The sequence below is a fragment of the Pelophylax lessonae genome, assembly GCF_965119305.1.
Source record: "Pelophylax lessonae genome assembly, chromosome: 12".
Lineage (NCBI taxonomy): Eukaryota > Metazoa > Chordata > Amphibia > Anura > Ranidae > Pelophylax > Pelophylax lessonae.
Window position 1 is genome coordinate 117800481 of NC_138779.1, and position 27968 is coordinate 117828448.

A 27968-nucleotide genomic window follows, 5' to 3' on the forward strand; every position below is an offset into this window, starting at 1 on the left:
CCTCTCCTCCGTCAGCTCCCAAGAATCATCCCGGGCAACGCACATGTTGTGCAACACGCAGCACGCCAGGATGATCTTGGAAGCCTTTGTAGGAGAGTACAGGAGTTCACCCCCAGGCCGGGCCAAGCAGAGAAACCGGGACTTGAGAAGACCTATGGTCAACTCAATGATACTCCGGCTTCTCCGCAAGGCCCTGTTGTAATTCCTCTCTGCTGGGCCCTGGGGGTACCTGATTGGAGCCATCAGCCACGTCAGCTGCGGGTAACCAGCATCCCCTGAAAAATAAGAAAAATATACATTAGTTCTTCATATCATGTGACTTTAGATGACTCCTCAAAATGGGAGACAATTAGGCATTTTACTAAACAACCTGCTCGTCTGTTTGCAAAAAATCATATGAAACATCTCAACTCTGTCTAACTGCCTAAATCACTAATACAAATGGGAAAAAGGACACACAAAGTGGTGGGTTTCTCTTGCAAGTTACAACTTGGCCCCTATTCTGTTCCTATTACATTAGCCTAGGTCTTACTTCTGGAATATATCTGCAACTAGAGTGAGGAAACCAATATTGACTCACTTATGCAAAGTACTTTGGGGATATGGCAATACCATTGGAATCATTTGTAGGTTTTCTTTGGGTGGCTAGAGGACACCATTTACACATTGGTTAACCACCTTCATTGGACTCAAAGACAACTTTGCAAATCTTTCTTTTGTGAGCTGCTAAGCTGCTGATCTGGTTGTGTGTGAACAGCCTGACAACTAATAACACATCCATTTTAGGTAGGCTTTGCTTAAATCAGGGTGTACACCGATGTAGCTTATTCCTATGTCTATGTAATCTTACAGTTTATGTTGTTAAGACAAAATACTTTACCAATAAGCCACCCTTCGGGCATTTGTCCACTTTCAAACACCTCGTACAGAGTACTTGTTCTTAACATACTGGAATCATGGCACGACCCTGGGTGACCAGTGTTGACACTCATGATGCGCTGTTTGGCGTCACACACTAATTGGACGTTCACAGAGTGGTACTGCTTGCGGTTCCGGTATTCACTTTCGTGGCTCCTTGGGGGCCTAATGGCTATGTGGGTGCCATCGATTGCCCCTAGGATTTGCGGCATGTGTGCCCGCCGGTAGAAACCCAACTTGACTTCATTCCACTCATTTTCATTCTGTGGCCAGTGGATAAAATTGGGCACTATATCCACTATGGCATTAATGACCAACATGAACACCCTTGAAACTGTGGGCTGGCTAATGCCCATGATACTTCCCGAAGTGGCTTGGAAGCTGCCACGCCCTAAAATATACAAAGTGGCCAGCAATCTGGCCATGCCGGGCACCGCATGGCCGCGCTGTGTGTCCGGGTCAATTTTCTCTGCTATGAGCTGGTAGAGGTGTAGAATAGTTCCTCGCTCGAGCCGGAACTTCCTCCTGACATCAGAATCCCGCAGCTTGTCCAAATAGATCCTTGGAGCAAAAATGCGTGGCTGGCGAGGTAAGGGCACACGGACTGGAGGTGCTGCTGCTGAAGGTGCTGCTGCTGCTGCTGCTGCAGCTTCCCCACCTTCTGCTGCCTCCTGTGCCAGGGCCTCCTCAAACAAGGCACCAATAAATGCCAGCATTGCACCATCTAATGCGTCTGGGATATCGTCCTCCATTTTGAACGCGCAAATTCGCGAATGCGCAGATATATATAGAAACGGCCGCTAATTATCACACCTGTGAGCCAGCTATAAAAGGAGCACATGGCCAATATGGCTGCTGGATGTTATAGATCGATGTTTCTTATGTGCTAGCAAGACCCTGTGACCCACAACCTACATTATCTGGAGGTAAGACAATTGTATCTCTCTCTCCCAAAAAAAAGGAAGGAGACAATTTGTACTTATCTTGGGTGTGCTTAAGTTGTCTATGGTGAATCCCCTCCAACCCACAATAGCTTGGGAACCCCTCAAGTGTCTTTTAATCATTGGCAGTTGGCCCCATGTGCATGTGGTTTGGACATGTGTTTTCTCATGTTTGTTAAAGGTGTGCAGTCTAGATTTGGCATCTAAACCTGCCCCCTTACCTTCCCAGCTTCCAAAGACACCATTTTTGCTTTCCTGATAACTGTAATTTATTATGTGCACGTATGTAGGTCATGCGATTTCTCATGTATGTTTAATGTTTGCAGCCTCCTTTTGCCTATAAAGGATTACACCACCACCACCACCACCACCACTGTGTTTGTGACATTAGGTAAGTGTTTGGAGGGCCTCGTGTGATTTGTACCCCTATGCGTTTTCTTATGTGTTTTTTTTTTACATTTCTTTGCAGCCTCTTCTGCTCTTTAACACCACCACCACCACCACCACCACCACTGTGTTTGTGCCATTAGGTAAGTGTTTGGAGGGCCTCGTGTGATTTGTACCCCTATGAGTTTTCTTATGTGTTTTTTTTTTACATTTCTTTGCAGCCTCTTCTGCTCTTTGCCACCACCACCACCACCACCACCACTACTGTGTTTGTGCCATTAGGTAAGTGTTTGGAGGGCCTCGTGTGATTTGTACCCCTATGAGTTTTCTTATGTGTTTTTTTTTTACATTTCTTTGCAGCCTCTTCTGCTCTTTGCCACCACCACCACCACCACCACCACCACTGTGTTTGTGACATTAGGTAAGTGTTTGGAGGGCCTCGTGTGATTTGTACCCCTATGCGTTTTCTTATGTGTTTTTTTTTTACATTTCTTTGCAGCCTCTTCTGCTCTTTAACACCACCACCACCACCACCACCACCACTGTGTTTGTGCCATTAGGTAAGTGTTTGGAGGGCCTCGTGTGATTTGTACCCCTATGAGTTTTCTTATGTGTTTTTTTTTTACATTTCTTTGCAGCCTCTTCTGCTCTTTGCCACCACCACCACCACCACCACCACCACCACCACCACCACCACTGTGTTTGTGACATTAGGTAAGTGTTTGGAGGGCCTCGTGTGATTTGTACCCCTATGCGTTTTCTTATGTGTTTTTTTTTTACATTTCTTTGCAGCCTCTTCTGCTCTTTAACACCACCACCACCACCACCACCACCACTGTGTTTGTGCCATTAGGTAAGTGTTTGGAGGGCCTCGTGTGATTTGTACCCCTATGAGTTTTCTTATGTGTATTTTTTGTACATTTCTTTGCAGCCTCTTCTGCTCTTTGCCACCACCACCACCACCACCACCACCACTGTGTTTGTGCCATTAGGTAAGTGTTTGGAGGGCCTCGTGTGATTTGTACCCCTATGAGTTTTCTTATGTGTTTTTTTTTTACATTTCTTTGCAGCCTCTTCTGCTCTTTGCCACCACCACCACCACCACCACTGTGTTTGTGCCATTAGGTAAGTGTTTGGAGGGCCTCGTGTGATTTGTACCCCTATGAGTTTTCTTATGTGTTTTTTTTTTTACATTTCTTTGCAGCCTCTTCTGCTCTTTGCCACCACCACCACCACCACCACCACTGTGTTTGTGCCATTAGGTAAGTGTTTGGAGGGCCTCGTGTGATTTGTACCCCTATGCGTTTTCTTATGTGTTTTTTTTGTACATTTCTTTGCAACCTCTTCTGCTTTTTTTGCCACCACCACCACCACCACCGTGTTTGTGCCATTAGGTAAGTGTTTGGAGGGCCTCGTGTGATTTGTACCCATATGCGTTTTCTTATGTGTTTTTTTTTTTTCCTTTTCTTTGCAGCCTCTTCTGCTCTTTGCCCACTACTACCACCACCACCACGACCAAGTCTGTTTGTGCCATTAGGTAAGTGTGTTCTGTAACTGTTCACTAATTATACTGTATATGAAGAGCAATCTGCAAATCCTGTTTTTTCTGTTTTCTCTTTTGTCATTTCAGATTTAGGAGTTTGGGGCTCTTTGCTGCTGCTGGACAGCCAGATTCTCTGCCCACCTCGTGCTCCCATGGCCCCACCCACTGGAAGGATGAGAAGGGCCAGGGGGGCCAGGGGGGCCAGGGGGGCCAGGGGGGCCAGGGGGGCCAGGGGGGGCAGGGGGGGCAGGGTGGGCAGATCGTCTGGCTCTGGTGTGAGGGAGGCTCCAGCTGTATCCATGAGGGAGTCCACCATCCCCATCCCGGAGGAGGAAGCCGGGGGAGGTGTTAACACACCAAGTGGACAAGCTGGCTCTTCTGACAGTAGTCCTGGAGAGGGTCCGTCCACCAGAGTCAGCTTGTCCACATTAACCCGGCTTCCCCGTTTCACCCACAATCAGTGCTGTGCCCTGGTCCACGCCTATATGGCCAGATATCAGGCGATACATGGGACCAGGGCCGCGTCTTACTCAGTAACAGAGAAGAACAGATTGTGGGATGAAATCCGGGATGCTGTAAATGCACTGGGTGAAGCACCTCGCCACCGTGACAGTGTGCGGAAGAAGGTCAACGACATCTGTGGGTCCGTTCGGAAGAAGCTAATTGCATGGGCTGCGGAGGGTCTTTATGACCGTCAAGGTCGGCTGGATGAACGTGCACGAAGTTCTCTCTGGGATTATCAATTACCTTTCTTGAACATCATAGGACCCGATACCATCTTTACCAGAGAGGACTTAGATTCGGATGCTTTGCACCGAGGTAGGATATTATCTTGGATGTCAATTGTGTGAGTTGTTTGGAAAAGATTAACTACTATCCTATGTGTGACATTAAGAGAATGTGATACTTGCCCTTCCAATTGTCCTTTTTTTGTTTTCCCCAACCTGCAATTTGTTCATCTGTAGCACGGATCTCAGCCCCTCCACAGCCCATGCAGCTTGGCGAACCAGACGGACTCACAGGTGTTGACATCAGTGCTGACCCTCCTCCTGGTAGGTCCAATATCATACTGTGCCAAACAATGTAGATGTTTTTTTTTGGCCAAGATAGCTCATATTGCTATGTCCTTTACAGAAGATCCGCAGCAGGGAACACACCCAGTGCAGCTAGGCCTGGAGGAAGGTGTTGGTATGTCTAGTCAAATAATGTTTTTTTGAATCTTATTAACCCCATTAACACACATGTTTTTTCTTAGGAAAGAGTGTTGCCTTTTAGATGTTTACCCTGCAAAACACAGTTGACAGCATTAATGGGTGCCGTCATTAGTAGGCAGACCAAGCCTTCTTAACCTTTGGGAGGGTTTAGCAAGTGTCCTATGAGCCCAGGAAAGCACTTTTGAATGTTTGGCCTCAATGCTTCATTCATGAAGCTAGGAGGGCAATCTGGCCATAATCATTACTGACTAAGGTTATGTACTAAACATGTTTTTTTTTTTTTTTTTTAAAAGAACATCAGGCCCCTCTTGACGTTGCAGCTGGAGTTGGATCAGGAGCTGGCGACGATTCTGCATCCAGTGCTGTGGTATGTGATATAAGGGAACAAGGTGCACATGTAACATTTCAATGGTAGCATTGATTTTGGACTAGATGTGGCTTACATTGTGTGTGTTAAATTAGTGCTATGACATTCTGACGATGCACCAGCACAACAAGAGTTCTATCTTGAACATCAGGGAATTATGTTATAATTTGGTGTGCCACTAATGTTCCAAAAACATCCAGGATCTTTAAAGTCCGGCCCGTCTTTGATTTTCCAGGTCCAAATTCATGGGTATCGTTTGGTTGGGTTGTCCTCTAGCCGATTGATGGCAAGATTTTAGACAACATACGTAGATGTATAAAGTCATTGGTGTAGTAACAGATTTACCAAAAGCATAAACAACCTACCACACCAGGGTTAATTGGGAACACCTTCATGTTGAATCTTTTTTGCCTTTGTCATATTAGTCCTACCAATATAATATGTACCCATTATCAGAAGTGTTGCTAGCTTGGATAATCTTACAATGAACAAGTACTCATTAGAAGCACATCAAACTTTTCAACGTTCTGCTTGGGGTGTTAAGTTGTCAAACTAATCTGAAATATTTAGTCATGATGTTTGATAATGATTTGGTCTATTTCTTCTGCTTTCAGGTAGCCTTAGATGCAGAGGGATTGTCACCTACCCAACTTCGTCCATCTATGCTGGATGTAGCCGAGAGGCTGCTTGATGAGTATCAGGTCCAAAATGAGTTAAGGAGGCGTACTCAGCAATCTACTGAGGCAGTACGTCTGCTCGGGCTCATACAGGAATCTGTAGCAACAATGGTACAGGTTCACCAGGATATGTTACAGGTTCAACAGGATATGCGTAACAGCTTGGTAAGTTTAGCAGACCAGCATCAACGGGATCGGCAAAGTGTTGACACTCAGGTGCTGGCCACACGCCAATGCCTGTTTGGATCTGAAGATGCCCCATTGGCAGAGCCCTCCCAAACATCTCACTCACCTGCCACTGCAGGTTGTGGTAGTGGGAGGGTAATGCCAGTGTTGGCCACTTGTCAGGCAGCTGGGGATGGGACAATTCCTCCTGTAGCCACTCCTAGCACTTCACACTCCGTTCGGACTCCCACACCCCTCAATGAGCAATCCTCCTGCACAACCTCAATGCGCACTGGTTCCACAGTACCCCTTCCACCTGACTACATTCCCTCCACACCTTTATCACTTCACTCCTCCCCAGGCCGTTCTTCTTTTTTGTCACCAATGCGACATGTCGTTTGCCCCCGCACCGTGGACCACAACAACCAATCAACCACCACTCCCCACACATCTTCACAACCCTTGCACCACCAGCAGCATCAAATAGCCTTGGAGCAGCAACGATCCCATCTCATGGTAATGGCACACGTTACCCAAATTCTTAGGCTGAGCACAGAGCAGATGGGACTATTGGCACAAGATCTTCAGTCTGGGACATTTCCAGGGTTCAACACCCTGCATCAGCAGCAGCCTCAGACACAAGATCTGATTCTAATGGGCCACTTTACCAGAACTCTAAGGCTAACCCCAGAGCAGATGGGACTATTGGCCCACCATTTGATGGCAGGAACCTTTCCATTGCTCACCACACTGCTTCAGTCACCACCACCACCACCAACTTAATTTTGTTTTTTATTTTTTTTTTGGTTTTGTTAATGATTGTTACATTGGCCAATTTGTGGGGCCATTTTTTTTTTAAATTTGAGGGTGGCACAATATGATTTCTTATAGTGCTTTTTTTGGGGATGAAATAAAATTTTATGCAAAATGATTAGTTTGTGTTTGCTCTTTGGTTTTTTAGGAGTGTTGGTGGCCAAGTAATGGCCCTGGTTAATGTAGGCATTTATACACACGTGCTTCTCGATCTCCAAACATATGATTTCATGTAAATTTAGATAACTCAATGTTCACATAACGACCCAAGAAAAGGTCTCCCTTCAAATGTAGCTTCAAAACAAGTCTCAAGGCTAACATAAACCAAAGCCAACATACTAACAATTACAGACCACACCACTCAAGTAAACAAATACAACACAAAAGACATTCGATGTGTACACCAAAAAGAAAACTTGGGTAATAAAATAAATGTTTTAATAACACATGTGGGTGTCTACCAACTGTAGCGTACAAAAAATATATTACAATATATAATAGAATGAACTAAATTGCCAATGTAACATTTGTGTTGCAAAGAGCAACATACTTAAATTTAATTTAGATAAACATTTTAAACATTTTTTATGTTTTGACATCATTTTTTGGAAGGTTTTCACAAAAACAATTCTTTTTTGTAAACATTTTTGGTTTTGTCGGTTGCCATAAAAACAACAAGGCTTATTTGTAAACATTTGTGGTTTTGTCGGTTGCCATAAAAACAACAAGGCTTTTTTGTAAACATTTTTGGTTTTGTCCGTTGCCATAAAAACAACAAGGCTTTTTTGTAAACATTTTTGGTTTTGTCCGTTGCCATAAAAACAACAAGGCTTTTTTGTAAACATTTTTGGTTTAGTTTGTTACCAAAAACAACAAGGCTTTTTTGTAAACATTTTTGGTTTTGTCCGTTGCCATAAAAACAACAAGGCTTTTTTGTAAACATTTTTGGTTTTGTCCGTTGCCATAAAAACAACAAGGCTTTTTTGTAAACATTTGTGGTTTTGTCCGTTGCCATAAAAACAACAAGGCTTTTTTGTAAACATTTGTGGTTTTGTCCGTTGCCATAAAAACAACAAGGCTTTTTTGTAAACATTTGTGGTTTTGTCGGTTGCCATAAAAACAACAAGGCTTTTTTGTAAACATTTTTGGTTTTGTCCGTTGCCATAAAAACAACAAGGCTTTTTTGTAAACATTTGTGGTTTTGTCCGTTGCCATAAAAACAACAAGGCTTTTTTGTAAACATTTTTTTTTTGGTTGCCAAAAACAAGGCTTTTTTTTTTTTTTTTTGGTTTTTTTGGTTCCCAAAAAAAGGGTTTTTTATAAATTTTTATATTTTTTTTGGTTGCCAAAAACAAGGCTTTTTTTGTTTTTATTTTTTTTTTGGGTCCCCAAAAAAAGGGTTTTTTATAAATTTTTATATTTTTTTTGGTTGCCAAAAACAAGGCTTTTTTTGTTTTTATTTTTTTTTTGGGTCCCCAAAAAAAGGGTTTTTTATAAATTTTTATATTTTTTTTGGTTGCCAAAAACAAGGCTTTTTTTTTTTTTTTTGGTTTTTTTGGGTCCCCAAAAAAAGGGTTTTTTATAAATTTTTATATTTTTTTTGGTTGCCAAAAACAAGGCTTTTTTTTTTTTTTTTTTTTTTTTTGGGTCCCCAAAAAAAGGGTTTTTTATAAATTTTTATATTTTTTTTGGTTGCCAAAAACAAGGCTTTTTTTTTTTTTTTTTTTTTTTGGGTCCCAAAAAAAGGGTTTTTTTTTAAACTGTTTTTAATTTTTTTAGTTAGATTTTTGTTTATAATGGGCAACAATTACAAATGTGACATTTCTTTGTGTTGCAACGTGCAACATAAGTAAACAAACCACAAAAAAAAAATACTAGGATCTTTTTAAAGGTGTGACATTCCTAACGAATGGCTCCTTAGGGTCTGGATCCACGCCACAAAGGTGTTCCAAATATAGAATTCGGTCTCCGCACCACCTCATATAATCCAGGAGGACCTCGTAGGTGAGGTGGGTGTGCCCTGGGTAGAAAAAAACATGACAATTAGTTTTAGGCAAAATGATCCAAACAAGGATTGTAATTAATGTGCCTCAACAAATATGCTTAGGAGTCTATTGGTTGGCTTTTATCAACACTCTGAAGCAAATATGCTAAATTGCTGTTGTAAACCTTAAACTCAAACTTTCACAGCAAATTGTTCAAAAGGTTACATAAGATGGCTTGGAATGTTAGTAGCAGTTCCACCAAAGCTAAGTAAAATGCTTTTCTGCATGTAAACACAAGCAATCATTTTGAAGAATGTAAGGTGTTTTGGGTTCAATTGGTCAACACGATACATGTGCACACATTTATCTCTATCACCATTGGAATCTGTGGAGCGTTCTCTCTCACTCTTACTGTCTATAGATTGAACCTGACACATAGTAGAGACTCACCCTTAGGAATTTTGAGGGCCAGTTCTGGACGGAGCAGATGTGTCTGCTCCCCTGATCTCCTTTCCGCCATCCCAGCTGTGTTAAGAGAGAAGAAAAAGTTTATCAACAAATGGACTCACGCTAACTGTAGGTTACGCAGTCATGAAAACGCTCTAACACCCACTCATTACCCCTCCACATTTCCCTGAAAGTTTTATTTAGACATTGATATGGTGGTGATGCAGATTTGTACAGTGCAAGCGTCATTCTTCTGGGTGAAGCTTGTAGCGTTAAGGATACGTACTCCCTGCTTTTGTGCTGATTGTGTTTTTCTGATGTTTTTGGTGCCTCAGCCCTGCCTGTTCTAAGTGTTGGAAACATATCATTTTGGGAGGGCTGCGGAAAACTAATCAGGTTAGACTTACACTCTCTATGTTTTTGGGGACAAGAGAAATAACAATCCTCCTTTTTACATGGCCCCTGTACACACCTCTAGGCACCTCCCTCCTGTTGTTTGACCCCACAGCAGGCAGCTTGCTATGGAGGCACATGAGATGAAGCCAAGCACCCTGTGCCTGTTCAGGCACTAGGCTGTGAGCCAGCCTTGCCCCCCTCCCTTCCAATGGTCTCAATGATTAGGAGTGACAGCATCAGGAGGCAATATTGGCATGCTGTCACCTCAGTTAAGGAGGAGGGGGAGTCTGTTCCAGACAAGTATTAGTGCAAACATTTGGACCGTAAAAAATGGTCCCAGTAAGTCTTAGGGGGAATATGCACACCTATCACTTGGAATACTAATGCATAGAATGCATTCACATAAAGAACCCGCTGCCTTTAGAACAACTTGAAGCCTGAGCGGGGACATACACAGTTAGCATTTCTCCACTTACTAAGTAGACACATTACTGGAAAAGCACACAACTTACCATCATCAGGTTTTTTTGGGGCCCCTGAAGTGGATGGCGTGGCTGGCTCTGGAGAAACTGCACAAAAAGAACACAAATTGTGAACTGGAATGTGGTACATTACCGAGGAAGAGTATTTATGAAAGATTGACAAACACACATTTTCAGTGTTGACTAAATCAGGACATGATTAAATTACAATGTCCCCTAAAAATTTACAAGTACAAAGCACACCATTTCCAATGTAGAGAAACTAACACCAATTTAGAATAGGGTGGCTTGAGATAACTTACAAAAGATAACATGTCCTGTAAAGCTCCCCAAAACCACCTTTCAAACATGAAGGTTAAGCAAGAGTGTTTCATGACCAACCTTCCTGTCACATATAGCAAAACTACACTTGCTTTGACTCCAACTTAGATTATCCTAGATACACATCATCCTAGCACACACAATTCATGTGAGAATCTAATTTTAGGTACTTACAGACTAGTTCAGGGGAGCCTGGAGTGGGGGAGGATGGGGGAGACCCTACATGGGGGGATGGTGTCCCTTCATGGGGGGATGGCGTTGTATCTCCTAGAAACACAAAGACACAAATACAATCCTTGAACAAAAGCTATTTGATAAAGGCACACAGAAAGTAGTCTGGAAACATTGAAGGTAGTAGTTACAGTGGACTGGGTAAGCAGTGGCCCCTCTTCCCCAGTCCTCCACAACAAACATCCTCAATGTCAGCTGCTACAAAACCCCAATGTCAAAATATATATATTACAGCCCTTATATTTACCAGGACACATTGAACACACAAACACATGTAGAATACTTACTTCCCCTTTGAGGAGAGCCCAGGTCCTCATCCGAGTCGGACCAATTGGCCTCTTCTTGGCCAACAGTTTGTTCCTGGCCCGGATCCAGGCGACTCGGCCCTGCCTGAGGCTCCTCTCTTGCTGAAGTTACATCAACCACAAAAGAAAACAAAACAAACAATCATTCCTCCAAGTTCGACCTAATACACAACACACCAGCACATCCACATTACTTACAGGGGGCCTGAGAAGGCTGAGCCGCAACATCCTGATCACTGGTTTCTAAAATAAAAGAAAAACATTATATATTATTTATGGACACAAATAGGCAGTAACCTCTCATCATGCTAGCACCATACTCAATGCCCCTACAATTCAGAACATAGAAGTGCACTTACACCAATGAGATGCATTGACCATGTTTTAAAACAGGAGGGCACCATGCAAATTAAGCGGGCGCCTAAGGCCTCGCACCTACAGGGGCCTTGCGGCCAGTGGCGGAGCACCAACATTTCGAAGGGCGCAGTCAGGGAAATCTCCCAAGTAAAAGATTGCTTTCAATCCTCGGATCAAAAAGTTGCAGCAGTGTGCTGCAGTCCCTTCACTGCGTCTGCCAGGTGTCTGTTGTCCGCTGACACTTACTCCTCCTTCTCTGCCTGGGGATTGGCCGTCTGATCATGTTATCCTAAGATGTGGAGGAATCGGTAGGTGTGTACCTGCACCAGTAGGAAGTGACTGGCCGGTCAACTCACTCTGCTATCATCAGTTGTTGCTCTGGGAGGAGAGCTCCGCCCTGGACCCGGAACATACAGGTAACCAGGCCCAGACTTGATATTTTGCAGGCTGGTCATAGATTTGTTGTGTCCACTATGCAAAGTGGTTGAGTAGCCCCAGGGAAGTTGGAAGAGTCTGAAAATGGTTGGTGGAGGAGGAGGAGAAGAAGGCCCTGGGTGGCTGGGGGACAAGGAGAGGGCCCCTGGGGGTTTTCTAGAGGAGGAAAGATCCACAATGACGCCAGAGTCAATTGCCAAGGAAGAGAGTGGAGCTGAGCAAGTCCTGCCTATCTGACATGAAAGCCAAACATGGTGTAGATGGAGCCCTTTGCCCTACACAATGACAGCACCAGAGGTGGAAGGTGAGTGGTAGCGGGTCTTTGACATTATAGAGCATATGGACTCTGTCCATTATTGGTAGTTTTGTTTGGAGTTGTCCTTTAGATGTTTAACTGTGTTGTTTTTGACCCGAGCTGTGAGGGACTGAGGTATGACAGCCCACTATGCTGAGACTTATAGTGCCCTAGAATGTTGAGGACTGAGGAATCCTTAGTCCCTAACAGAGGGCACTACAAGTCTTAGCATAGCAGGCAGTATTTCCTCATTCCCCTACAGAGAGGATTACAAGTCCAAGCAGGTAGCCTTCTGCAGTGGGACTTGTTGTGCCCTTGACTGTGGTGGACTGAGGAAGGGAAGTGTAAGAGGGTCTCTGTAAGCTCAGATGTATGGGGGAGCTTTGGGGAACACAGAGTTCCCTTTTACACCAGAGTCCCCAGCTTCCCCCCTCAAATAATGGTTCCCAAACTCTCCTTATATCAGAGTCTTCACACTTCCCTCTTACAGTGTAGTAAGTCTGGAGACTCCGATGTAAAGGGGGCTCTGTAAAATGTGATTAGAGATTAGAAATTTCTAACATTTTTATTTTCTACTTACGATCCACAATTTTCAGCTGCTCAAATGGCTCGCTGCCTCTGACTGCATATTGGAGTGTGGCCGTCCTCCTCCTCCCCTTCTTCACCAAAAGCACAAGAGGGTGCCGTCCGTCCGCTTTGGCTAGAAGCAGAAGAAAAAAAAAAACATAAAAAATACGAATGTACATAGTAGTATTAAAGGTTGTGAAGAGACACTTGATGGAGGTAGGAAAGGTAGGAGCGAGAGGGAGGGGGGGGGGGGGGGGGTGTTGGTATTAGTGTTGTTGCATAGCTAAACACATGTCCACCTACCCAAAAAATTGTAACCTATCTGGTCACATGTAATGTATATTTTTACTTACCGGAGATTTGCTCCACAGCCTTTAGCAGGAGCCTGGGTGAGCGCCTTTTGGCATCACTCCAGGCCCGCTGCAGATCCACTATATCAGCCTGGAACTGAAATCTCCGCTGCAGCCTCATCCGGAGACGACACATCATCTTGTGCTTTTGGTGAAGATGCGTATAAACTTTATCATACCCCCAGAGGAGGAGGAGCTGTGGAAAGAGCAGTGTATGTTTGAGTCCAAGTATGTCCAAAATAGTACAGTCTTCAAATAACATGCTAGGTCGTCTTTGAGATATTGTAGAACAAAGAATTCCATTTCTGGTGATACATATACATCGATGTCCAAATCTACCTCCATGACATAGGTTGCCCCACACTGGTGATTTCCTCTACATGATATAGCCATTTTCTCAATTGGCCTTTCATGACACACCCAGGGCCGCCATCAGGGGGGGACAGGCAGTCACTGTATTTACAACCTTATTGCTGTCCATTTAGCAGGGTGCAAGTAACTTTACACACATGTAGCATAGGTATCAACTTTTGTCACCATGTTAAAAGGACAGCAGTATGGGTAGCATTACAGTGACTGTTATTAGTCCAGGCTCACTAAACTAGCCAATGCTTGGAAAAGCAAGCCATGCAGATTGCTTTTCAGGTCCCTTTTAACACGAGCTGTCTGATTGGGTGTGGCTGTTAATTTTTGACGCAGACCTGATAAGCCCCTCAATTCTCCTTTATGGAGTGTTATATGTAAATGGGATTGCTTCATTTGAGATGCAGATTTAAACTGTGTATGGCCAGGCTGAAGGTACCCAAGTTGATTGGTCGATCACCTGGAGGACAACGTACAACCAGTCTGTCAGATTTTACACACACTTATCGCTAGCATCTCTTGTAGCCACTAGCAATAATCACTGTGTTTTCCTGGCAGGGGCAGCACCAGGAGAACACAATGGCTCCGCAGGAGGGTTTCCCCTGTCTGTGTTGATGGTGGAATCAAGGCAAAATGTTTTTCCTGCAAGCCACGGGACAAACAAAGATATTTTTTTAATGAATCCATGATTTTGCCAAAATGGAAAAAAAAAGATGTTTGCTTTGTATATTCTTAAGTTTGCTACATAACTAGAACATGTAACAGTGTTATATCATTGCAGGAGATTTCCCTTCACTTCCTGTCTTGGTGTCACCAGGACAGGAAGTGAGGGAATCTCCCGTGGGGATACAGCCAGCAATTCTTTCCTTTTATATATACTATGGACATTATAAGGCAACAATTGCAAGCTATTTCCCCACAGTGATATTCCCCTCACTTCCTGTCTTGGTGACACTAAGACAGGAAGTGAGGGAAAATCTCATGCAATGATATCACCCTACTAGAAATTGTAGTTCCGTCTAAAAAGTATACATAAAGTAAGCACTTGGTTTCCAAAGTGGCAAAATTATGGAGGAGTTAAAACCCCATAGTGTGATCGGGTAATCTGACGGTGTGTTCCTACACTCCTCAATGTGTCTGTTCATTAAGCTGTGCTGAATTATCCTTGATTCACAATTCCTGCAAGAGTTGCACATGGTATGTGGGAGATGCAAATTTAAGGTGGCATAATTATCCACACAATCACACATAATCCTTTTTAAAGGTCACCAGCAGAATTTGATGGCATAGTGGTTCACAGCAGTGCCATCATATTCCAGTTAGATCTGTCAATTAACAAAGCAATGGGATCTGGGGGTGTATTTAACTTGCAATGGACACCCCCATTCATTATCATATGGCAGTGTGAGATGGGTCTGTTGGGAATGTGATCCATTGAGACAAGTGATTATACACTCATGTGTTTCTTTTAGAGGTGATTTGTTCAAGGCAATCCTTTGAAGACATGACCATTCCAGATTTTTGTGATCACTGATTCCATCTCAGGTGAACCAATTAGCTGCTGTGTGCAGATCCAGCTTATGATGGTAAGAGTGTCAGACAAGACAAACGGGGCCGAGCTTGCAGTGTGTATGGATGTATGTAAGGCAATAATTTTTTGCATTATGCATTTAGGGAATATAATGTTTCTAATCTTGCATATATGAAAAGGGTCAATACATTTGTCTTTATCTAGATAGATTCCAAAGCGTCAGAGCAATCTGTCACAGATAATTGGGTTTCATTTTGTGTAAAAGTTGAAACGAATCAAATCTATCTATATACAGGCATAGCCCACTTTAAGTACACAATGGGACCAGGGCATGTATGGAAACTGAAAATGTACTTAAAGTGAAGCAATCCCTTTTTTCTTTTCTCGATGCATGAAAATACACCAGCTCCATTGTAAATTTTGGCCACATTGACATAGCCTTACTCCCAAACCATGTGGGAGCATGTTAAGGGGATCCAGGACTATGACATGATAGATTACCTAGGCAAGCTGGCCAGCCACAAAATGGATATGGTGTAGTCCTGGGTACCTGGGTACCCTGTCGTTGCTCCCTAAGTTTGTTATCCCTGTCACTTATGGTTTGTGAGCAGTGTCATGGCAAGCTGAACAAGCTGTGTCCTTACTCACGATTGTATATAAAGTGAGTGTACTTAAAGCAGGGTATGCCTATCTATATCTATATAGAAAGTTCAGAGATGTGAACCTGTTCCCTATTATATACACTAATATATGGTATATAACATATTCTATAATGTATCTAATGTATATATATTGTATATAATATATACATAGTATATATATTGTCTAATATATATATTTTTTAGATACACATACATACATCTATATATATACACATAATATATATATATACATATAATATATATACATATATATATATATATATATACATATAATATATATACATATATATATATATATATATATATATACATATAATATATATACATATATATACATATAATATATATACATATATATACATATAATATATATATATATATATACATATATATACATATAATATATATATATATATATACATATATATACATATAATATATATATATATATATACATATAATATATATATATATATATACATATAATATATATATATATATATACACATATAATATATATATATATACATATAATATATATTAATATATATATATATATATACATATAATATATATATATATATATATATACATATAATATATATATATATATATATATACATATAATATATATATATATATATATACATATAATATATATATATATATATATATATATATATATATACACATATTATATATATATATACACATATAATATATATATATATATATACATATAATATATATATATATATATATATATATATATATATATATATACACATATATATATATACACATATATATATATACACACATACATATATATATATATATATATATATATATAGGGAACAGGTTCACATCTAGGAAGTTTCTATAACAGGAAGCTTCTAGATCACGTCTAATAGGCAGAAAGTGCATGCGCAGATCAGCAGACCAAAAGTTTCTTGCACACCCGCTAGATAAGCGACCCACCCTGCCACCATCCCCCATCCCCCATCCCGCACCCTGCACACTCACACCCCCTCCTTACCTTACACACAAATGCCACGATTTCGTCTGTAAACAGTGCAGGAGCCATGATGCACACTTACGACAGGGCCTGGACAATTTCCGGAAACGTGTGCACGCAGCAAAAGTTTCGTTTCCGGTTTCATGTATAAATGTGAGAACGCGGTTTTGTATATTCGCGAATTCGCGAATAGTGAACATACACAACCATTAAGCAGATTTAACTTAGAAAAAGAAATACAAATACATACATTTGTGGACACCAGAAAACTTTATTTAGACACATGAAGACATTTTAAAAAAAAAATTGGAAACATGCTGTTTATTACATTTGTATTTTTCAAACCAAAACAACCTTTGTACAACATTTAGACCATATACATCGACAAAGAGCCCATAATCAACAGATGCATGTGCAGATTGACAGAATTATGTTAACAGCAATAAATACTTACAGAGAGTCAACACACAACACAGCCAAATCTCACCTCCATAAATAACAAAGGGCCAAAAATGTTACCCATAAAACATGTGACACACAAATATATTGGACCTCTTCGTAGGTCAAATCTTTCCTGATGTCTGAGTGAGCTATATATAATCCAAGCAAACACACCCAGAATGGTAACGCCCAGTCCAAAAATTAACTGTGTGTATCCTGTGTGTTTTGGAGCATGCTCAGTTGCCAAAACAAGGGAAATAGAAATGAGGAATAGAAATGTATGTAGGTGTGTATAGTATATGTGAATTGAAAAAATTCTCTCTTGAAGTTTGCTAGTCATTATTTAGAATGTTTAGATACAGGAATACATACATATATATACAATTACGTGAGAGAGAGAGAAATATATATTTAGGGAAACAATTGAAACACACCTTTTGGGATTTGAGAAGTGAGATTGTGACGATTGACCAGATATGTAAGCCAACAATCTGACTCATCACTCATGAACATCCCTAAATTTGGCGTGGCAATTATATCAGGCGTTCTTATGTGCATTTTGGCTGGCGTTTTCCCAGGCGTTTTGACATGCATTTTTTGGGCAGGCATTGTTATATGAAATCACCTACAAAAGCCCCAAAAACAGACCACAAACACGTACATGTGAACGTAGCCCGTTTGGGGGCGTTTGAGGGGGATTTGTCCAGCTCAAGGATCAGCTCCCAAAACAGGCAAAAAATCCAATCCTATTCAGTTCAATGGCCCCTGTTCCCATGTGAGCATTTTGACGGCATGAGGAAAACACCCAACGCTCACTGAGAAATAGCACAATGATTAGGGAGTCTGCCTTCCTGCTGTAGGTTTGTAAGTTCGAATCCGGAAGGTGCCCTCTGTATGGGCAACACTTGGATATCTCCAATCCTCCAAATGTTGACATCATTAATTTTGTTCATGTTTGAAAAAGGCATGTGTATCAGCAAACTTTTAATCCAAAGACATGAACAAAATACAAAAGATGCCCCATAAAGTCAATATGTAGCAATATTGTGAGCTAAAGCTCTATTTGTTTGTTGGGCATACTTTGCTAATTAGCCAAGTATAAGGGATATATATATATATACCTTCAGTTAAATGTGTAGTAAAATGGTAACACTTGGCCATACCCATATGGAAGAAAAGGTAGTATTTGCAATATATTTCTAAAAACATTCTTTGGAAACACATAAAATATTGTCAAAATTGTGACATTTCCTTGATATGTGTGAAATGCTAATAATCTTTCTTTGAAATATGTTTTACATCTATTTTTTTTCTATCTGACGACCAATTCCCCAATGTAATATTTTGTGGGTTTTTTCAGAGAATGTGGAGGTTCTATATAAACACTGTAGATTTGACTGCTATGATTTCGGAGTTAGCAGGAAAGGTGTATGGAATGTGATGGTGTTTACTAAAGGATCCCTTGTTGGAAGTGTGCATGTTTTTCCAATTCCGCCGGTTTTTGCCATTTTCTATGGGCGAGACAGCGGATTTGCAAGCGGTATTCAAAAAAAAATTGACCCAAAATCGCGCTGGCGAAATTTTTTGAGCCAATTTGACGTTGCGCATGCGCACATTCGCGAGTTCGCAGCTCGCGGCTGGAGGAGCTGTTTAACCTTTCCACACTTTCGCAGATATCTCTCTTTCTAAGTCAGTTTTTGAGATTTTTTAAACGCAAGTCATCTCCAAATTGACTTCCACACCTTCCACAGTGATTTGGGATTTTTGGGGGTACAGGGGAAAATTTGGCTAAACTTTAGTCGAGCTTTTAGCTGGCGTGGTTTTAAGTCGCGCTCTGACCATATTGCATCTTAATGAATCTCACACTAGGCGCTATTTTCCGCCCGCCGTTCTTTGAATGCCAATTTCAGACTTAAATAATCGCCGCTTCGCAAAATCACGCCGAAACGCCAATTCGCCGTACTATGAATCAGGCCCATAGTTACATAGTTACATAGTAGGTGAGGTTGAATAAAGACAATAGTCCATCTAGTTCAACCTGTGTAGGTATGTGTGGCTGTAATCATCTCCCATACCCCTGAATGTTCTGATCCTTGAGATGTAAGTCTAAGAGTCTTTTGAAAGCCACCATACTACCCGCAGAAACCACCTCTTGTGGTAGAGAATTCCACAATCTTGTTGCCCTAACAGTAAAGAACCCCCCGCGTTGCCTGAGGTTAAAACGCTTCTCCTCTAATCGCATTGTATGCCCTCGAGTCCTCATGCAATCCCTTCGAATGAACAGCTTTTTTTCTAAGCTGGGATCCCCATTAAGATATTTATAAATTGCTATCATGTCCCCCCTCAGACGTCTCTTCTCCAGGGAGAATAAATCAAGCGATTGTAGACGCTCTTCATAGTCAAGGTCCTCCAATCCCCTAATTAGTTTAGTTGCCCTTCTCTGGACTCTCTCCAGCTCCAACACATCCCTCCTGAGGACTGGCGACCAGAACTGGACGGAATACTCCAGATGCGGTCGGACCAGAGTTTTATAAAGTGGAAGGATTATAGTCTTATCTCTGGAATGCATCCCTTTCTTTATGCATGCTAATATTCTGTTGGCTTTGGAAGCTGCCGCTTGACACTGCATGCTGTTTCCTAATCTATCATCAACCAAGACTCCCAGATCCTTCTCCATTTTTGATTCCCCCAAGGGCTCCCCTCCTAACGTGTATTGTGTTTTTATGTTTTTAGTCCCCAAGTGCAAAACCTTACACTTCTCCACGTTAAACCTCATTTGCCATGTCGTTGCCCACTCTGTTATTTTGTCCAGGTCATTCTGTAGGATATCTGCTTCATGTTGTGAAGTTATTGCCCTGCCCAATTTTGTGTCATCTGCAAAAACTGATATTGAACTACTGATCCCGGCCTCAATGTTGTTTATGAATAAATTGAACAAGGTTGGTCCCAAGACTGAGCCTTGGGGGACCCCGCTTACCACCTCAGACCAGTCTGAGTATGCGCTGTTTATTACTACCCTTTGGACACGCCTTTTTAGCCAGTTCCGTATCCAAGAGCAAACCCTGCTATCGATACCTGCAGACCTTATTTTATAAATTAAGCGCTTGTGGGGAACTGTATCAAACGCCTTAGCGAAATCCAAGTACACCACATCCACTGGTCTCCCCCTATCTAGCTCACAGCTCACCTCCTCGTAGAATGTTAGGAGATTGGTTTGACAAGAACGCCCATTTGTAAACCCGTGCTGATTACTGCTGATGATGTTGTTGTCCTTAGCAAACTCTACGATATAGTCCCTTATCATCCCCTCCAGAAGTTTACATACTACTGATGTCAAACTGACAGGCCTATAATTTCCCGGGATATGCCTCTGGCCCTTTTTGAATATTGGAATCACGCTAGCTTTCTTCCAATCCCCTGGTACATCTCCTGTCCTAATACTGTCAGCAAAGATCAGGAACAGTGGTCTCGATATAACTTTACTGAGTTCCTTGAGTACTCTCGGATGTATGCCATCCGGTCCTGGTGATTTGTTTGTGTTAAGTTTATCCAGCCTTTCCCTGATTTCCCCCTCTGTTAGCCATGGTGGCAAGTCCTGTTTATTACTACTAACCATACAGTCATGGTCAGTGTACCCTTCCTTTTCCTGTGTAAAGACTGACGAGAAAAAAGCATTTAGCACGGTTGCTTTTTCAGTGTCCTCTGTAACCATCCTCCCATCATTGTTAATTATGTGTGCAATATGCTCTGCCTTAGTTTTTTTGCTGTTGATATATTTAAAGAATTTCTTTGGGTTTTTTTTACTATCCTCTGCTATTTGTCTCTCAAAGTTGATTTTAGCCATCTTGATTTCATGTTTACTTTTCTTATTTGCCTCCTTGTATTGCTCGAAAGCCGATACTGTGACCTCTGATTTATACTTCTTGAAGGCCAATTTTTTCCCCCTAATAAGTTTTTTGACTCTACAGTTTAGCCAGCCAGGTTTGGCTTTGTCTCTTCTAAATTTATTTCCCATAGGAATGCACTGCAAGATGCCTTTGCCTAATATGTTCCTAAAGCATTCCCATTTTTCCTCTGTGGTCAGGGATCCCAGGGTTTGGTCCCAGTTTACCCTTTCCATCATTGAGTACAATTTTGGAAAGTTTGCCCTTCTGAAGTTTAGAGTTCTTATGTTCCCCACTTGTCTTGTTATATTGTTATTTACACTAAATGTGATCATCCTGTGATTGCTAGAGCCCAGGTTGTCCTGGACTCCTACCTCCGAGATTATGTCTGGGTCATTAGTGAGCAATAGATCCAGGACTGCGTTTTCTCTGGTAGGGGAATCCACCAACTGTGACATGTAATTATCCAGTAAGGTTTCCGTGAATAGGCGGGCCTTCTGTGAGTGTGCAGTCCCCTCTTCCCAGTCAATGTCGGGGTAATTGAAGTCCCCCAATACGATGACTGATCCCAATTTTGCCACTTTACCCATTAGTGCTAAAAATTCCAGCTCTACCTCCTCCCCTTGGTTAGGTGGCCTATAGCAAACCCCCACAATTACTTTCCCCTTTTCTCTTTCCCTATGGAGTTCAACCCACACAGATTCTAAATCCATGCTCATCCCATCCGTAATGTCACTCCTTTCTGTCACCTTTATATTGTTCTTGACGTAGAGACATACCCCTCCCCCTCTTTTTCCTACCCTGTCCTTCCGGTACACCGAATACCCTTGGATATTGGCCAGCCAGTCATGTGAGGGGTCGAACCAAGTCTCTGTTATTCCCACAAGGTCTATGTCCTCCTCATGTACTAACATTTCCAACTCATCCATTTTATTAGCTAGGCTCCTGGCATTAGCATATACCCCTCTTAGTTTTAAGGAAGTTAAGCGCAATTGGCGGTTATGTTTATTCCTGTTTGGTCTGAGGTTCTCCCGCACAGACCTGCCAATTGACATTGTGGACCTACTGTCGCTGCTGACACTACAGCTGCCTTCAGTCCTCTGCTCCCTCCTGACTGACTCTACTTCTGAGCCCCCTACTTCTGCTCCCATACTACGCCATCCAGACCCATCCCTTCAATATATTTTGGAGGTAGATGCGTCAAATATGGCAGTAGGAGCAGTTCTCTCACAACGACCAACAAACACTTCACCACTTCACCCAGTTGCTTTCTTCTCAAAGTCACTAAGCAGCCCCGAGGTGAATTACCCAGTGGGTGAAAAAGAGTTACTAGCCATAAAACTGGCATTAGAGAATTGGCGACACCTACTTGAGGGTACTCGATTGCCAATCCTTATATACACAGATCACAAAAACCTTCAATACCTTCAGACTAATAGAACTCTTTCCCACTGGCAGGTACGATGGTCATTATTCTTTTTGAGATTTAATTTTCTAGTGACCTATACACCTGCAGACAAAAATAAAAAAGCGGATGCGCTTTCATGATTAACCGAAGATAGCTACGCCGAGGTTCCCTCAGTTCCTATAATACCCTATGAACGTATTGTCGGTGTTGTCCGTTCTCTGAAGGAAGAGATTTTGCACAGCATAGGACTGGATTCACCTCCACCACAACTAAATGCTGATGCAGAAGGCTTCCTCTATTACAACGATAAACTATACATACCCCCTACTATGCGAACCAAGATCTTGGAATTGTCGCATGATGTACCTATGGCAAGACATATGGGTATGACTAAAACATTCAATTTACTTACTAGGCAATTTTGGTGGCCTGACATGAAGACGACCGTACAAAAGTTCGTTTCATCTTGTGACATCTGTGCAAGGTCCAAAATTGACACTACAAAACCATCGGGTCTACTTTGTAGTTTACCAATACCCCAGGTTCCATGGGAAGTGGTGTCCTTAGACTTTATAGTAGAACTACCACCTTCCAAAGGATTCAACATCATTTTAGTGTCAGTGGACCATCTGACCAAGATGGCACATTTCATTCCTATCCGAAGACTACCTTCATCCAAGCAAACAGCGGAATTACTTGTGAAACATGTCTTTACATGGTATTCCAAAAACACTTCTGTCTGACCGTGGTTCACAGTTTATCTCAAAGTTTTGGCAAACTCTATGTCAGATTCTACGAATAGAGCGAAAACTTACTTCTCCTTACCACCCTCAGACCAACGGACAGACAGAAAGAGTCAACCAGTGCATTGAGCAATATCTACGTTGCTATACTTCATATCTACAGGACGATTGGGTGGACCTCCTCCCGCTGGCGGAATTCGCCTATAACAACGCGACCCACAGCACTACTAAACAAAGTCCATTCTACTTAAACTATGGGTTTCATCCCACACTTCTTCCACCACGTATCTTGCCATCAAGTAATCCAGTGGCCTCTGATTATCTTACCCAAATAAAGGATTCCCTGGGTTTACTCAACACCACCATCTCACATGCCCATAGCCAACAAAAGAGGTACAACGACCTTCGTAGAAAACCCTCTCCCCAATATGCCATTGGGGATCTTGTTTGGCTTTCTACAAAAAATTTGAGATTAAAGATCCCTAGTAAAAAACTTGGACCTTTATTCCTGGGACCTTTCCCAATAAAGAAGCTTATTGGAAAAGCTGCAGTACAACTCACATTACCAACAGACCTCAAGATACATCCCATCTTCCATGTGTCTCTACTAAAGCCCCATGTTCCTAACCAAGGAATAAGGCCTACCATCTCACCTCCACCTCCTGTACAAGTTGAAGGCGGAGAAGAATTTGAGATAAAGGAGATTCTGGATTCTCGTATCCATAGAAGAAGACTCCAATATCTAGTACGATGGAAGAACTATGGGCCCCAAGACGACACCTGGCTGGATACCTCCGATATACATGCCCCTAGACTGATTCGCAATTTCCACTCGAAATACCCGGAAAAACCAGTTCTAGAGGCCTTCCGGAGCCGGCCTTAAGGGGGGGGGTACTGTAATGTTCTGGTACCTCTGGTACCCTTATTTCCACATTTCTCTCTTAATATTGCGTCCCATCTTGCTATCTAAATGGAACGCATACACCTTTAAGGGCAATGACGTCATCGCCGGGCGCCGCTATGAGCGGCTATTTCAATCGCCGGCTTTCTCTCACTCATTGCTCGTTCAAACCGCATGTTGCCTTGTCTTGTCCAATGCTGCCGGAGCTTCAAGCTATTCCCCTTGCCTGAACAAGACCGGAACCTCGCTACCTATCCAGTATCTCACTACCGGATTACTCCATTACTCTTGGACCTTGCTACTACTAACCCATCTAGTGATAAGTACCCCGCAGGGGATTCCTTCCTCAACCTAACTTTCACTATCTACTACTGCATACTAAAGGGACTATTACTATCTAAGCTATTTCTATCATCTGCATAGATTGCTAGCTCTTGGGGCTACCATCACCTATCATTGCACTAGGTTACTCTCTCTTGCATACTTCATCTGCTGTCCCCTACCACCTGTTACTATACATGATTGCTAAAACCTATCTGCATACTATCATCACCTACCACTCTCCTGAATACTACTACTAAGTGCTCACCATTCTATTGCCTGTCTCTCACCTCTATTCTATCATATACATTCTATCACTCCAGGAACATCATATTGAGTGTATGTATATTTGCATAACAGGCTGTACACATTGATGAAGTCCTGAGAGTTGGATATGTTGTTCAACACATTCTCTACATGACTACTGAGTGTAATAATTCTGCAGCTGCAAATCCATTCACTAACAAAAAACGCATGAGCGTTACATAGATACACTCGTGCTCCCCTTCTCTCCCAGAACCGCACTCAATAAAATATACTCACAAACAAATGAGGAAAAATAAGCTGGTAAAAACAACACTGGTTTTGGAACGCCGTACATGCCACGAACCAGGAGTGCACAAGCGGAAATGGCGTAATGACTCTCTACACGTTTCGTCAATGTGACGTCATCAGTATATTTTATTGTTGTTCAGAATAAAAAAATCTATTTCCGAACTGATTTACACTATGAGACATTTGTTTCAATTTCTGCATACCTGTGGTAATTGAGAGTGAGTACTTAAGAGATTGGCGTTTGTGGTCCATGTATTAGAGGTCTTTACTACTGGGCACATATAGGAGAAGCCATATACAGTCTGTGATCGATGCTCATTACCCCTGTAGGGGTTCTTCTCTCTAGTGAGTGTGATTCCGGGAAAGAGGGGGAGCACGAGTGTATCCACAGTCACGGTTTATCACTGAAGATTGAAAAATCACTGGCACTTCGTCTTTTAGTTTTTTATTTATCTATTTCTTCTTCTGGTGGATTTTTATTTGAGTTATGGACTTCTTTATTGATTGAAATATTTTTTTTACTTTGCACATTTTTCATGTGGAATAATTTTTTCACATATATTGTCACTCATTTGGCACTTTTATTTGACACATTTTTTGGGGTTTATATATGCACTTTTTGCACATGAACACTATATTTATTTGTGCTGTAATTGTTAAGACCTCATGCACTTTCATTAGAGGTTTATTAGGAGTCTGCATTTTCACATATTTTCACCTACTGCTTTGATATACTTTAATTTGTCCCCCAGGCAGCGCCACCTATTCATCCCTTTATATTTTTTGCTTGCTTACTCCTTTGGGTTGATATGTGAGGTAGGCTGCAGCCTGCTACTTATATCCTAGCGTGGAAAAACATATTTTTTCACCTCTGGTAACATTCTACTGTAAATGCTACTAAAATTCTGCTAAAAACAGCTTTTTTTAAGCTTTTTTGTTTTTCTTTCTTAATGTACTGCAAAAATGCTAATAAAATGCTAAGGCACCGAACTGCTCCTAAAAGCTACTAAAATGCTAATAAAAGCTGGCATAAAAATGCTATTATCAGCATTTTCCATCCAGCATTTTTTTCTAGCTTTTTTTGAGTTTATGAAAAACCCTAGTGTGCATGCAGCCCTAATCCTTTTAAAGTGGAGTTCCACCCTATTTTTATACTTACCTCCATCTTCTCGCTCCGGGTCACCTGAAAAAGAAATGGATAATCGCATATTTTTTTTTTTTTTACTTACCTCGTAGCGAAGAAAATATACTTACCTTACTTCCTTCTTCCTCCTTCCTCGGCCGCGGCCCGTCGTCACTTCCTGGCTCTGCAATGATTCCTGGGAGCTGGACGTCATAGCTCCCAGGAATCATTGCGCCTGCACCGGCCCCGACGTCAGTTCCGGGTCGCGCGCGTCATCCCCTTCTAAACAGCTTCTGGGCATGCCCAGAAGCTGTGGAGGGATGACGCGCGCGACCCGGAACTGACGTCGGGGCCGGCGCAGAGCATCGTGGGACCACAGAAGGCGGAAGAAGACGCCGAAGAGGACGCGCTGGCTTCAAGCTGCCCACATCTGAGATGGCAGCGCTGGACAAGACGTTTGCAAGGTAAGTATTTCGTCTTGCAGGTAAGTGCAACCCGGGACAGATCAGAGGCTAGCCATTGTGGAATGCACTAGCCCTGACTGTCCCGGGGGTATTAAAAAAAAAAAAAACAAATCCAGGGTGGAACTCCGCTTTAACTAAACAAACTGGTGTAAAAACTTTCACAATATTATAATGGCATAATAAATAACAGATGGAATGAAATAAATTAGATACTTTAAACAATGTTCCAAAACTGTATAATGCAAATAAACTGTGTCCACTAAAAGGAGACCCAGGGCCCTCAGTAGAAAACATGGGGCATGTGCCCTGGGTGCCAGGATCCAGTAATGCCCCTGTAGAAGATCTACTATTGGTATCACTATGGCACCCCATCACACATATTTATACCCCCTGCTTACTATTCTTCTTCATGACCTTACAAAGATTTTGTTTCAGCTGCTTACCGCTTTTTCCTCTACAGTGTTGTTTATGCCATCCAAAGAAAAGTTTGATGAAACATGAATTTGAATCTGCCAAATTTTCCGTGACCCTTGAATATGAATAAAATGATCTTAATTGTCAGCAAAAGACACATAAGGAGCTTTTTACATGTGTTTTAGGTGCATGTGTTTTTGGATGTGTTTCACGTGCTCTATAGGTTCAATGGTAGCATGCCTAAGACACATGTAAAGGACATTTAAAATACAACACACCAAACAAATCACCACATAGATGTGAACCGGCCCTTACACTTTGCTTTTACACTTTTATTGACTTTTCTTACTTAGCATATGGCCATTGTGAAAAACATAGTAAAATGTGGCTAAACAATATTTGAAAGCCTGGCCTTGTGGTGCAGTCCAGTGTGGGAGCTGTACAGTGTGGACCTGTGTACTATGTAAATCATTATTTTAGCAGCATTCCCCATAATTGGGACATGCACTTGGGCAACCATGTGAATGGACATTGTATGGACTTTCCTATTCTTCAGGTATTAGCAGCACCACTAGGAAAAAGTACAGCCTAATCACTGCACAGCAAATGTAATGTACAGTACAGTTATGCATGTGAAGGAACTATTCTGGGAAATGTACTACCTCAATTGTATTTCCAAATAGATTCAGTAATCTGAGTACTTGTCTGCAGAAGAAGTTGCATTGTGTCAATTACTCGAGGTAGGGAAGTAGAATATTACAGTAACATGTAGTCATTGTGTATTCAAAAGAACTGCGGAATAGTGAGTTAAAGCCATAGGTAACCCTCTGGGTTATGAACAAGGAGAGAACATTACAGTTACCCTTTATGGTTATGAAGAAGTAAAGAGTGTGCAGCAAGTGGTGTGTGAAGAGTGTAACAACAAGGAGAAGCTGCCAGCTGAC

The 27968-nt window shown here is 41.8% G+C and overlaps 1 protein-coding gene across 1 annotated transcript in view; it reads right to left on the reverse strand.

Moving 5' to 3' along the window:
* Positions 1 to 27968, reverse strand: part of LOC309568449 (galectin-3-binding protein B-like) — a gene marked incomplete at both ends in the record, with an annotated part of 41451 nt that overhangs the window by 11654 nt on the left and 1829 nt on the right. The window contains one exon of the mRNA XM_082274119.1: positions 27054 to 27139. Within this exon, the coding sequence (XP_082130245.1) occupies positions 27054 to 27139 (86 nt within the window). The remainder of the gene's footprint in view (positions 1 to 27053; positions 27140 to 27968) is intronic.